Raw genomic sequence first — 14718 nt, 5'->3', positions numbered from 1 at the left:
AAACACAACCTCGTTGCACCAACCACAGACTTCTTCTACATCCCAGTAAATCAGAGGCTTGCCTGAGTTTTCTTTTGGCAAAACCCTGACACACTGTCTGTCTTGTGATTCAGACCCTCTTGTCACTGGATTGTTTGACGTAAGGCAATGGTGGTTCTATCCTGTCAGATTGATCATGTGAGGCTATTGAGTGAGTGAGTGACTGTATGTGATTACCTTGATTAAGTCACTCTGGATTAAATAGTCTGCAGAATGTCTGAATGTTGTTGACTCTGTGATGTGTATGTCATCCCCCACACAGGTCTTGTCTGGCTGTGCCATCATCGTTCGGGGCCAGCCTCGAGGTGGCCCCCCTCCTGAGCGTCAGATCAACCTCAGCAACATCCGGGCAGGGGCTATGGCACGGCGAGCCGCCCAGGCCCAGCCCGATACCAAGGACACCCCCGACGAGGTGAGTGGCTCTATACAAGGTGTGCTTGTGTTCATATTGCATACAGTTGTGCTCGAAATTATTCAACCCCCTCTGACAATTGTGTTCATTAGTGTATTAACCACTGTTCCTTTGACTTAGAACTTGTGAACTATGCTCAAAACTGTACTTTTTGGAACATTCTGTGTCTTTGCAATTGGTTTATTCTTTTCCTTTTTTGTACAAAGCAATAATCTCTTCTCTGAACTTTTGACCATACCTTAAACTTAGCCATGTTTCTAACTGCTCTAATCACAGTCAACAAGTCAACAAACTTCTAGTCAGGCCAGATTGCACATCTGATGCAACTGTTTAAGCCCTTGATTAGTCGATTGCAGTTGATTACCAATGTTTTCAGGTGTAATTAAGAGTTGAATAATTGAAGGTGAAAGTGGCATTTAGCATTGCATTTAAAAAAAAAAAAAAAAAAACTTTTGTTGAGCTATTTAATTGTTCTTGTATGATTTATTTATTTCATTCAGTTGTCAGTTTGTGAATTTAGCCAATAAACCATGCAGATTTGCAGAGGGGGGTTGAATAATTTTGAGCACAACCGTACATGATGTGTTTAACAATGGTGGGTCAAAGTTCTGCTAAACAAGACCCCCCGGGCAAACACCATGGGATGCTAATCTTGATAAAAAGGTGTACTGTGCGCGTGAGTGCGCATGCGTGTGTGTTCTACTCTGCATATGTTTGTTTTGATTCTTCCTGTGCCTCGATTGCGTGACTGATGGAAGTGTTTACAAAACATAAACTGTTTAAAGTATCCATCATCCATTTATATACTGTCATTGGCACGAGGAACATATCAATTATAATGTGTGTGTGTTAGTGGTCAGTAACCCTACATTTTGATGGGAGGGAGATGTGGGCTGTAGTCCACCGGCTATGCCCTAGTGGTGGACATGGCAACAGGTAGAGTTTGGAGTTGTAAAGCAGGGACATTAGGCAGTTTAAGCAGCCCGTTTCTACAACCGCGAGGCGGGACTACGGCTGCTATGGCGTAATCGCCGTAGCGGTCAAAATCGTTAAGCAGCCAGCCTTTGGCGACCTTTTACTGAACTCTTTAGTTCCCATGGCGACGCCTATACGCAGCAGACCTTCCAGCCACTATGTGGGAAGGGAGCTTCTGGCGTTGTAGAGACGGCGACGACTGCGGCGGCAGGTTTATCTACAGTATCTATCGAGCGATGATCATTTCCGGTTGCCGTTATCATCTGCCGTAGCCGCCAAAAGCTTAAAGTCGCTATTGTCTGTGTTGCAGCCCTGGGCCTTTCAAGCCAGAGAGTTCCTGCGAAAGAAGCTGATCGGAAAAGAAGTGTGCTTCAATGTGGAGGTGAAGACAGCTCTGGGCAGAGAGTATGGCATGGTCTACCTGGGAAGAGGTGAGTGGAACTATAATTTGTCTTCCCGATCCCTATACCCTCCGAAACGGCTGGGAAGACGTCATGCTATCCACAGTTGTTACAAAGTGCGATAGAAGTAAGTCTAATAGTCCGTTATTGTCTCCAGGTTGGCAGAGGGAGTGTAGCGCCCAGGATTACATTCGATAATATAATTGATACCGGGTGAAACATGGGTTACAAAATCGTGATAAAAACAAACTAAATATTAAGTCTATTAATAAGAATCATATCACGTTTGCTGCAATAAATAGGCATTATGGCATTGACTGTTAAAATGTTTAATTGGCCCTTAATTATAAATACCACCCGGCTACAGTGGCCGACTGGGAAAATGCTGTTATTAGGCTATTTTATAATTTAAGCCTATTATTATTATTATTATTTCGATAAAGTAGAACAACCATTAATAAATCATAATCATTTAAAGTTTGTATCGTGCTCGGACTCTGTCCCTGCTTTGGTTCGTGACAGCTTGCTGCTGCTGTTATAGATCAGCCTATTTGTCGTACGATGGTGTTGCGTGCTGAAAATATCAGAGCTACAGGCTCACAACACGTCCCAACTCGCCAGTTTGTGAGCTTGTATGTCTGCCATTTAGATATGCAGAAACACCGTCGTTCGGCGAAGGCTCGAAGCACATTTTCTCCAGTTTATCAGCGCGGTGTACGGGACTTCTTGGTTCGCTTGGAGTCGGGGGTTTAGGTTTACTGTTATGACAAACAGAACCAGGCGTGATCTGAACCAAGCCGGACCCGGTTGAGGATAATAAAACAGGGATACAAACTTCTATTGGTCGTGGAATCACTTGGATACGAGCAAGAACAGTGACTGTCTGATCACAGCAATGGATGGATTAAGTGCCAAGTGGTGAAAGTTGGTGATGATGCAGGCAAGTTGCTTGTGCCATCATGACATAAAATTAACAAAACAAAACATGTTTGCATATTAAGGTTGAATGAGATGTAAAAGCCCAAATCATAAATGAATTGACCGACCGCATCGCACAAGCAGTTCCATTGCGCCCACTTTATTTATTTTATTTTTTGGCAAGCCCTCTGAGTCTGCTTGAGTAGATATAGACATTATGTAGTTAATTATAAAAACAGTAACAGATTGCATCTGTGATAAAGTGGAAGAAGTGCCGCGCTATAACTTAAAACAGTTTAATAATTGGCACGTAGAGAGCAAAGACGCGTACACTCAAAGCATATCCCAAGCAGCTGAGACGCTCATGGACCCTCATTTACTCCCAGATAGCTTTGCGCTTACCCACAATGCAACACGAAATATCCAAGATGGAAAATGGCTAATCTACAAGCTCATGCGACGTGTTGTCAGCCTGTAGATTGGCTATTTGTTGCATGACAAAGTTAATCTTCATTAACCTTTGCTTATAACTGTAATTAAAGGACAACCTCATGAATTATTAACCTGAATTCCAGGGTCTCCGGCACTTGTTTTCATCACACAAGTCCAGTGCACCCTCACAGGACGGTGTGCTTTAACGTCGGGATCAAAATATTGCTTTAAAAAAAAACACTACTCTTTACATTTTGCGAGTTGCGGCTATCTATAGTGTAGATGGATGTTTTGCCTACCCTGCACTCTGTGCATGCTGTTCCTCCAGGCCTGAGCAGAAGAGAGGGGGTAGGGGGTGGTGGGGGGCCGGGCACAATAAGGCAGCTTTTCCTCCGGATTGCGGTGGAAAGCTTGTTGAATAGCTTGTTTTAAACCTTCATCCTTACCCGTGAGTCACGTAGAAAAACATCCAAAATGATTTAACTCCAGCACGGGCAGGTGTGGTGTGTACAGTATACTGTACATGAGAGGACCCGCGTCCGCGAGTTAATTTTCACAGGACTTTGTGCGGGGCTCAATAAAAAAGCTTGACTTTTTACGTTGGTTTCACGTGTTAGATTAAAAATAACAGCGACGATAGTGTATTGAACGATTCGTCAAGTCAGACGAACGCAAACCCGTTACTTCCGGTTAATAGGCTACAAAATAAGTATCTACTTTTGTCAAATTATAGGACAGTCAACTGGTCGGTGGACTTCAAAACAATATAAGAGGGCTTGGTGTACTTATAACTGGAACATTTATTTCAAGATGAATAGAAAAAAAAAAGAAAAATATATACACTATCTGATCTACAGACCTTACGGGTCCATTTGGTTTCATTTTACACTCAATAGTTAAATTATTGTTAATCATCTGCATTTTTTAAGTCTACACAATTAGAGGATGTAGAATACAGCATGGAATTGTGGACACAATCTTATCCAACGATAAAATATTCTAAACTTTGGCAAAATCTCAACAAATGCTGGTCCGTGGCTCAAATGCTGAATAAATAATGGACGTTGATATGAAAAAGATTGAAAACCACTTGTCTACTCTTTGTTGTTTTGAATGTTTTGTAATTGCTCTGTGCGTCTTTCCCTGTCTATTTTATAGACACAACAGGCGAGAACCTGGCTGAGTCTCTGGTCCTGGAAGGTCTTGCCACCGTCCGCAGAGAAGGAATCCGAGGGAACAAGTAAGATGCTTGATATTATAGCCTGACCCATGTATTGGCCATTTTTAGACCTCTTTTGGACATCATTAATACATTTCAGCATGTCATTATAGGAGAAATTTTAAAAAGTACAAAACGTCATGTTGTGACTCCTGAGCTTGTAGATCAGCCACCGTTGCCCCTATCCATGCCAGACTTTGCACACACTCTCCTTGGCTGCCAAATACTAAGTTAGCCTATTGCTACATCAATCTGGGAACTAAATCTAAATCACTAGCTTTCTTCACAAATGTGTTCATAAAGGTGTCTACTATCACCTCTGAACTTTGTCAAACCCAACTCCCTTGACATACTTTGTGGGAGCCAATCAAAGTTATTGGGTATCCCGAGGGCCTGGGATTAAAGGGGGAAAAATAAAAAATGGCCAATGAGGTGTGTAATTTAGGTATTTCGGGGCTGCCATTCCAACCATTAGTTTTCAGTTAAAATGACTCCTTGGCCATAAAATAGGCCACAGCTACTTTTGTCTGTCCATGAGACATATAATATTGGCAATAAAAAAAAAGTTGGAGTAGGGTTTGAATTCATGAAAACTATTCAAGATCAGGTGGGTAAGCACACATCATGACACGCAGGATAACATGATACAATCTGACAAGGAACACTCAAACACAGGGTTTAAAACAGGGACTAACAGGACACAGGTGAACTCGAATGACATGATTGGCTAAGCCTTAGCCAATTAGGCCTTTTTTATGGCCAAGGAGTCATTTTTACTGATAACTAATGGTTGGAATGGATTCAGCAGCACAACAATACCCTAATTACACACCTCATACATTCATATTGGCCATTTTCTATTTTTCCCCCTTTAATCCCAGGCCCTGGGTATCCCGGGGGGGGGGATTTTTCTTTTTCGTTTTGGGGTGTCAAAAATGAGAGAGTGTTTTTTACTGGTGATTCAGTCAGAGTGTATGAAAGGGTGCGCTCGTTTTATTGTCCACGACATTGCAAGCGGCGCGAAGGCCAGCGGACCTTGGTCCTGCTCTTCGCCCCCGAGCGCCGCAGGCGCGAGTGGCCGCGAAGAGCGGGCCAGGGCCGCGCGGCCGGCGGAGCGCCGCGCGAGTTACGAAGCCGTGGTGAATGCAATCGTTATATTTATGCCCAGGCCGTAAGGCCTGGGCAAGCCCACGATAAACGCCCGCGCAGTCCGGTGCGCATTTCCGAACGCACCCTTTCCCCACACTCGGACTGAAACACCAGTAAAAAACACCATCCCGTCAAAAATCTAAGCAGGAAAAATCCTAGACCTTGTGCTTGCTGAAGCCTTTCTGTAGAGAGTTCCAGACAAACTCTTGATAGTGGTGAATTGAGAAAAGTTCCGTACTGTTCCAGATGGTGGCAGTATTACCCCGCTGCAACAGCAAAGTCCCAACCATTAATGACCACATTCTCCACACATACAGCCATCACCTCTAAACCCACACATCCAGCACTTTGTGAGCACACGCCCCCCTCCAGTGGCTGTATGTGCACATTACAGACAATTTGACTCAAGCTGTTATATTTGTGTCTTCCAACATGAAACGGAGATGATCTGAATATTTTGCACCTAATGGTCCATCTCAAGCATTCTGTGCAATGGCCCAGAGGCGGGCTCTAATGTAAATGATGCTTTAAGTATATGCTGCTATCATTTGGCCAAAAGAGAGGGCCATTACTTAGCGAGGACCTCAGCCTTTGGTTTATATCCCCCTTGTGTACTGGCCCACTATACATTAGACCCCGAGAACGGGTACATTGATCACACTAACCATAGGACGGTGATGATGATCATCAGTATGATAACTGTGGTGCTGATGGCCACAAACGGTGCTGATGAACAAGTGTTCGGAGGCTGACTGTGGCTTGGGAAAGTGGCCAGCCAATTTAAACGCCCCAGGCCTGGGCCGTGTGCCCATTCTCTGCAGTGCATCACAGCAGGCTAGGCCACACTCGTTTGGCGTTACTCTTTCACTGTCAAACTAGCACGCACGCACGCACCCACGCGTGCACCCACACACGCATACATTGACAAAGCTGGTACTCAACACACACAGATCTTTTCTCATCTGGATGGATGGATTGTTTGTTTTACTTCTTGAATAAGCATCAAACGTTTTACCATTTGGCTGTGTTTGAATATGAAACATCTGGCATTGGATACAACATATAAATTATGTTTTTCTTTTTATATGAAGTTATGGATTAGTTTTGAGACTGGCCTTCAGTGCAGACTTTAATTTCAAAGATGACAGTTACTTTTCCTACTGCTAATAAAAGTTTCTACTGCTCTAAAAGCACCATAAAGCTGCAGTACAAATGTCTGATTCCAACATTGCTTTCCTTTCCTCAACCAAGCACATCCTGTTTGTGTGTTACTCTTTGCAAAGGATTTATTTCTTTCAACAATAGATCAACTTACAGATCTGTAAGCTGACGTGTCGCCATGAAACATGTTGTAAGCTTATAGGTTCTTTCGCATGAAACGTCGCAAAATGTTGCCAGGATGAAACTAATTTAAAACTTAACAGAAAGGCCTTTAGCTTTGCTTTAAAAGAGATAGTTATAGCAGACCTGCAGTTTTATGGGAGCGTTCCAGATATGTGAAGTGAAAGTGGGCTACATGATGACACCCACTGTGCATCCGAACGCTCGCTACCATTTCCCCTCTTCTCACTGGTGTGTATGCCAGTATATGGGAGCGCTCTCTGCACACATGGAAGGGAAACCCCTCCAGCCATATGATTCCTGCTCCCAATCTCAAACTGCAAATGCAGCAGGGTGCTTCTTACCGAGATTCAACATTTTGTATCTTGAAATTATTCCTGTTCGTGTGTGTGTGTGTGTGTGTGTGTGTGTGTGTGTATGTGTGTGTGTGTGTGTGTGGAAGGGGGAGATGCGAGCGGATGCAAAGATGTAGCCTACAGCATGTTCAAATAGCAGGGAATTGGAAAGTTCTTTCTCCCCCGGTGTGTTTTCACAGTATTCCAACAGAATCGGTTTAGATTTGAAGCAGGGTCTGAATCCCTTGCTCAAAGGTACTTACTGACCTACAAAGATTATAGCGATTCTCTGTCTACTGCTTCCACATAGCAACTTCTGCATTATAGCTAATTATAGCTTGCCAGTTCGCCTCCATCAGTCTGACTGCTGCCATTGTAGTTTCTGCTTTCCTCGATTGCAATGTTAAATTCTTTAAAAGTGCTATGCGGCAGCCAAGTAGCTTAAAGTAGTAGTGAAATGGCATTTTCTGTCATTTCATTTAGAATTTTCAGTCTACTGTGCTACTGTGCGTGCGTATGCTAATGCTACTGCGTAATACGTACCCTATTGCACCTTTTGGTGCTCAATACATTCAGACCGAGTGCTCAAATCAAGAAAATTGCAGAAGTGGAGCGTTCTTCCACGTGCTTCAAACGCCACTGAGTAACTTTCATTGAAATGAATAGCAGGGGGTGGGGTAGTCCGCCGTCTAGTTTATATTATAACTCTGACTGCATCTGAGAGCTAGTGTTTCTAGCCTGCCAGCACATGCGGACCAAGGGAGGGGGAGAAGGACAGTGTTTGTTACTACGCTATTTCAAACCTATAATGTTTTCAGATACATATTTTAGTGTGCTGATTTAAGTTTAAAATCAGTAATACACTGTCTGGATGGTGTATCTCTGTAATTAAAATCGGATGTGTTTGGAGGAACGTGAGCTGAGATTAATTTATTCATAAGACTATGTCATCATATGCAGTATATTTGCATTCCCAGGAAGTATTTAAGATTGGCCTTTTAGGGACTTTTGATATAAAAATACACATACACATAGGGTTGCAACGGTACTCGGTGTTACCGGTGTTACCGGTGAGCGAGCACAACACCGAGTACTTTACTTGCACACCGATAACGCCGTTAAATAAAAAGAAAACTCATCCGCTGCTCTGCTCTGCCCCGAGGAGCGCAGTAGAGATGTGACGTTCGCCAACGATTCCGCGGGAGGCCGGGAGCTGTTCCTTGTGTGGGAGTGTTGAGAACAGATTCAGAATCAACAGATCATCCACGGGGCGAGGCACAGCCCATCAGACTGCATGATGTCTCGTCCCCACTCGCAGGGCACATTCCAGGAGACTAGTTGTGGCTTTATAATGTCACAGCGCGCAGTAGGTGGAAAAACAACGATTAGCCAAACAAGAAAACGCAGGGCTGTTGTAACACTAACAGTGTTGTTGCTTATATGGTTGGATGGTTGTTGTTGTAGCTTGAGGTAGCATTGGCTGCTACTGAGTGCTCACAAGACGACAAGACACGCAATGGTGGTTGAAACGGTGTTACCGATAACCGTGGTGTTGACACGGATGATATTTTCGCTGTTAAAATACCGTTGCAACCCTAAATACACAATTCTTCTGGCATCTACTGGTATGTCCGTATTCTGACCACGGATATGCTCTAAATGTGTGTAACACATTATTAATTTCACCAGGTCTTTAAACAAAGTTCAAACTCAACTTCATTGTCACATCACAGGTTATCTGTGTTAATATTTAAATTCCTTGTCGTACAAGCTCCATCAATACAGTTTCAAGAAACGTGGAAAGAGAGAGTAGCAATTTCTTTACCCCCTTATCTCCCCAATGTAGTCCCTGCTGTTGTATCCTACTGACAGACTCACCTGCCACCACGGTGGATTCAAACACACAACCTCCATGGTGGTAGGCAGAGACCACTGCGCCACCTGAGCACCTAAGGTGGAACAAGATGGAGAAAGAAACAGAGAAAATAGTCAAATATCAATGCGGTTGTTGTGAAACATATACCGGTACATAATTGCATGATATGCTGTATGCATGCGGTGTGTGGTTTAAAAATGGCAAGTAGTAGCATATGGTTACTATCAAAACCTCCACTGGCTGTCAGTCTGTCCGTCACACGTCACACTTTTGCCCTACTCGTATCTCTGCCACCGATGCTCCTATCCATGCCAAACTTTGCGTACACACTCCTCTGCTGCCAAACCACAACCCCATTTCTCACATGGCCTTCTTCTAGCGCCACCATGATGAGGCCGATTCGTGCAAAACAAAACATAATCCATTTGTGTGATTATAATTGCTCGTTTCATGTCGTGGCTGTTCCAACTTCCATCACAGCTGCTGTGACGCTTCACGCTTCGCATCGACGATGCGATGCTGCTCTTGCTTTTACCAACGCCATAGATAGTAGCGACTGTCTAGAATAAACAGCTTCAGGTTTGGGGGGTATACAGGTCTATCGATATGCATATATGCATATTAGGGGTGCCACGGTTCACGGTATAAAACCGAACCGTACGGTACGCCCTGCACGGTACCCGGTTCAATACGCCTGTTATGAACCGCGGTCTTTTTGTGTTTGCAAATTAATTAATTTCTTACAGCTGGACAGCCACTGTGCATCATGCACAAGACAATCTCCACTAAACCCCGCTCCGCAAGTAAACACGCACTAATGTCCCATCATCGTAGCCCTCACCCCCACCTACTCTGTAACAAGAGCCGACATTCACACTCGCAGCAGAGCAAAGCAGTTGAGTCCTCACAGAGACAGAAAAACAAAACGAAGCAGCTAGTCGCTAAGCTGTGCAGTGCGGAGCGCACGCATTGTAGTTGTTGTAACATGGAGAACAAGTCCAGGAGAAATCTGCTTGTTGTTGCAGTTAGTCCCAAACATCATTACAGTCTGTTTTTAGACTGACCATAGCAGGCAGCGTTAGCAAGCAACAAAGCCAAACGTAGCGTAGCCCCCAGCCAGAGTGTCAGACACCCGCTAGTCTCACTCACTGACTGACTGGAGGAACAACGCATGGTGAGTGTTGTTGCCATGTCTGATTATTATAAGCCATGTTGAGCTTGTTTTTATGTAAAGTTGCTTGTAGGCTAAATAATGGTGGATGCGGTGGTGAGCTTGTAGATCGGCTCGGCCACTTTCAAATAGCCGACGTGTATAGGTTTAAAGACCTCACGTGGCCTATATTCACTTATTTAAGCCTTGTTTTCATAGATCTGGTTGCTTATTCCTCTCGCAAAGTTTGGCAACACAGTGAACACACCGTCTATTTTGGTTATAGTAATGAAAACTTACAGAGGCTATTTGCTCAAGCTTGTAGCCTACTATAGTATCTCTTGTTGTGTGCAAAACAATTTGTTCATAAATAAAGCACTTTGAAACTGAACACGATAGCCAATATTGATGATAATGATAATAGAAAAGAAAATAATTTTTTTTATTTTAATTTTATATTATTAATTTTTTTAACCCACCTTAAGGCTAAGAGGCACTGTCATAATTCAATTATCTTAGAAGCAAAATAAAAATAGATTTTTGGAAAGTCATTTTTTTATTTTATTTTTTTTATTTTTATGCAAAACACGTACCGAACCGTACCGAAACCGTGACCCCAAAACCGAGGTACGAACCGAACCGGGGGCTAAACGAACCGTGGCACCCCTAATGCATATCAATAGACCATCAATAGACCATCAATGCGCGCAACCCAAGAAAGCGGCAACAATGGCTGTATAAAAAAGCTCCGAAGCTCCGAAGTGCGAATGCTTCGAATTTTTCTACTTATTCAAATTTATTCGAATCAACGGTGGATTTTAAAGGGAATATTCGAATGCCATTTTTGGCAAATTTTGACAGGCCTAATGGCTACCATTGCCTTCTAAAGTTTGTGTATGCTACCTGACGGTCTCTTATCTCCCGAATAGGGAGTCTTACTGGTATCAAATAACACACACACACACACACACACAGAAAAATAATCCTGTGTCTTCGGCACAGCCTGGGCAACAGGCAGGCTCTGCGCTTGTTCAACAGCCTGTGGAAAGTCTGTTGACTTCATTTGACTTCTTACACAAGAATCTGTAATAAGACTTTTTACAGTTCCACACTCTGCTCTGTCCCAGAAAGTTTGGGTCTTTCTTGCTCGGTAGGCAAGAAACGGTTTGGCTTTCAGTCTGGGCTCTATCTGTGTCTGGCATTTTAATTGACTTCCACTGTCCCCCCCCTCCCTTAGTCATAGCAGTCTCTCTTTCAAGCTTGCAAGATCTAAGTAAGAAGGAAAACGACAACCTAAAACTAATCTTTGCACACAGTACTCGATCCCACCACCCCGGATCAATTGGTCAGCTGTCCCTCGCTGCCAAACCAAAAAAGCCTGCTTCAATGAGTTGACTATTTTTAAGCTCTGAATAGGGCTGTACACGATTATTACATAATCGTCTAATCACAATTATTTGACAATCGGGATAATTTTTCATAATCGTCATAATCGTTTCCATGTTGTAAAAGTAAGTAAAAAAATAAATAAATGTGGAAATAGCAGATCTACAAGCTCATGCGACGCGTTGTGAACTAGTAGATCGGCTATTTCCACTATCAATGTTCTTTTTTTTAACTATAAAGTTGTCAAATATGTCCGACGTCCGTAATTTCTTTGTATATGGTTGTCATATCTACCATGTGCAACTTCAAAGCCTAAAAGTCAAACAGAAATGTAATTGTCAACGACAAAAACACAATTAAATCGTTAATCGCAATTATTTGAGCGAAAAGTAATCGTCATGTAAAATGTCATAATCGTGACAGTCCTAGTCACCTGTTACATCCAGTACTTGGACTTTTTTTTTGAGAGAGAGAGAGAGAGAGAGAGAGCGAGAGATTCAATTAATTGTGGTACTAGTGTGTGCAGCTGCGTGGCTGGTTTAGAGTATCTGTTAAAGATTGTTTTGTGTTTTCACTGGTAACATCACACCCAACGCAGTGTCGATGTCAAAACCTCAATTACATGGCACTCACTCTTGATAAATCTAAAGTCACTCGACCTTAAAATAAGCCCTGCATTGTTTCTGCCAATACAAACAAACCTCAGGGAGCTCTTCAGATATCATGCCGTTATTGTCTATTTTCATGCACCTGCACTTCTAAGAAACAGAAACGGGACCATGCATTTCAACAAGCCAGACAAATTTGAACCAAGACTTTGGGGCCCGTGTTTAGATATCATTTGTAGTTTTTATTGGGTCTTGCCCTTAATTCAAGCTGCTGTAAAGCCATCTCAGATGGCTGTGTTTTAACGGAAGCCAGTTCATAACAAAGCACTGAAAGATGACACAGGGGAAAGAAAGAACAAACTAGGGGAAGTGGGGTGGGTGCGTGCAACTCCACAATCAAACCCATTTTAGATATGCCTTCAGAAGTTGGAACAAGATTAATTACGTGGCAAGATATGCAAACCAAATGTTGATAGAGTTGTTTTGAAGCCCCTCTGGCTTTCATAGAAGCTCATAATAGTCTGGTTATCAGCAACACTTCAAGTCAAACATTGCTGCGCTCTGTTGAATGATGTCTTCATTCTCAACAGATAAAGAGGTTCAGCCTGTAAATGTTGACATGTTGTTCAATTAAACTTCAACAGAATGGCAGGAGCATACCTGTTGTGTTACGTTGATGTTTCATGGGGCGGCATAGCTCAGGGGTAGAGAAACCGTTATTAGAGCACGAAGGGTTCCCGAAGGGTTCCCAGTTCGAATCCGGGCTCCCCCTGAGTTAATGTCGAAGGGTCCTTGGGCAAGACTCTGAATCCCACATTGCTCCCGGTGAGCAGGTTGGTGCCTTGCATGGTTTCCTCCGCCACCGGTGTATGTGTGCGTGAATGGGTGAATGTAATGCACAATCTCTGTAAAGCGCTTTGGATAAAAGCGCTATATAAATGCACCATTTACCATTTACCATTTATGGTAGGGCTGGACAATATACTGTATCAATATTATATTGATATCATGATGTGTCACTAGATATCATATGGTATTTTGGGATCGTATTGCCGTAAGAAAATAGCCTATGTACCACTGTACCGGCTCATCATGACACGTTTCATGGCACTTGTTGTATGCTATTGACTAATTTAGGTTATCCAGATAGTTTGTCTAAAAAGAGGAAATTATTTTCCACAGTAGGTGCTTGCATAACAAAAGCATAGTTAATTTGTAACTTAAACCAACAAGTCCGTATGGTAGAGCATGTTAATTAGGTGCGGGCAATATGGAAAAATACAATATCATGATATTTTCCCAAGCTGTATCACGATACACGATTTTATCACGATATTCTTTTTCACGTTGGTTTGTATGGTTATTTTTCAAGTTACTTGACGAACTAGACTCTCTGGGTTCCTTTTGGGAGGTCTAATTTGAACTTTACAAGTATGTAACTCTGAAACCAAATGGACCCGGATTTGTATACTTTCAGAGTTAAGTGGAGACCTTGACATTTTAAAGTTTGAGAACTGATGATTTTGACCAAAATGCAGGTTTAAATTCTGCAATGAATCTCTGTATTAACGATTCAACAGGATTTTTTACAAGGCTCCCTCAATTGTATCACGATATGTACGACATCTCTGAAAAGGCATATCGTGGAGACATTGTATCATCTCAACGATAATTATCACCATATCGCCCACCCCTAATGTTAATACAATACCAGTAAGATGCCCTCGCCAAGAGAAGCGGCGTGGTCGCGCACATCCGCTTGGGTGACAGAGGACTGCTGGGCGAGTGCTGGCGCTTTGGCATAGAATCAACTTTGACCCAAAAAATACACAGACCTGGTTGATTTATTTAATAAGTTGGACAAAATGTTGGCATATTTTCCCAAATATGGAGATCACTGACGTGATGAAGGTCTTATCATGCGTCTCCAGTTCAAATCTTCTGAGCCGATCAAATGGAATGGGGAAAATTTGTCTTTGGGCCAGTCGGTCACATTGTGCTAAAAACCTTTTTGTTAACCCATTTAGGCCTAGAATTATTGAATGCTTTAACCAGTGAAAAATAGCAGATAATATACAAGCTCACAGCGTGGCACCGAGTGCCGCGCTGCGAGCTTGTAGATCTGCTATTTTGTTGTGAAAATGTGTGCAAATCTTTGAATATATGTATTTTCAAAGCGAACGTTTGTAACTCAAATTTTGCTTCTGGGTGGTCCCTGGAACTAAATATTTTGAGATGCGGGTCCGTGGCCAAACACATATCATTTTGGGGGTCCTTCACATGAAAAGGTTTGAGAACCACTGACATAGTAGTCTCTCAAGAACAGACTAACTGAGCTCCAGTTAAGTGAAAAGGACCTTTTCTTTGACGATGGCTAACCAGATTGCTGACATAGAAACACAGAAGGATTCAAAAGACACTTATAGAATCGGGTCAAAATTCAAATTTTCACGATTTTTCAAAAATGGCAGATCTAC

At 42.7% G+C, this 14718-nt stretch overlaps 1 protein-coding gene across 1 annotated transcript in view; it reads left to right on the top strand.

Moving 5' to 3' along the window:
- The window catches only part of snd1 (staphylococcal nuclease and tudor domain containing 1), a 460739-nt gene that overhangs the window by 4260 nt on the left and 441761 nt on the right, over positions 1–14718 (top strand). Inside the window, exons 2-4 of the mRNA XM_080754108.1 lie at positions 302–451; positions 1737–1857; positions 4336–4417. Coding sequence (XP_080610234.1) covers positions 302–451; positions 1737–1857; positions 4336–4417 — 353 coding nt within the window. The remainder of the gene's footprint in view (positions 1–301; positions 452–1736; positions 1858–4335; positions 4418–14718) is intronic.

Source organism: Nannobrachium achirus (genome assembly GCF_963921795.1).
Source record: "Nannobrachium achirus genome assembly, chromosome: 23".
In the NCBI taxonomy this organism is placed as follows: domain Eukaryota; kingdom Metazoa; phylum Chordata; class Actinopteri; order Myctophiformes; family Myctophidae; genus Nannobrachium; species Nannobrachium achirus.
The sequence above is the reverse complement of the archived record's forward strand: the minus strand, read 5'-3'. Positions and strand labels throughout refer to the sequence as shown.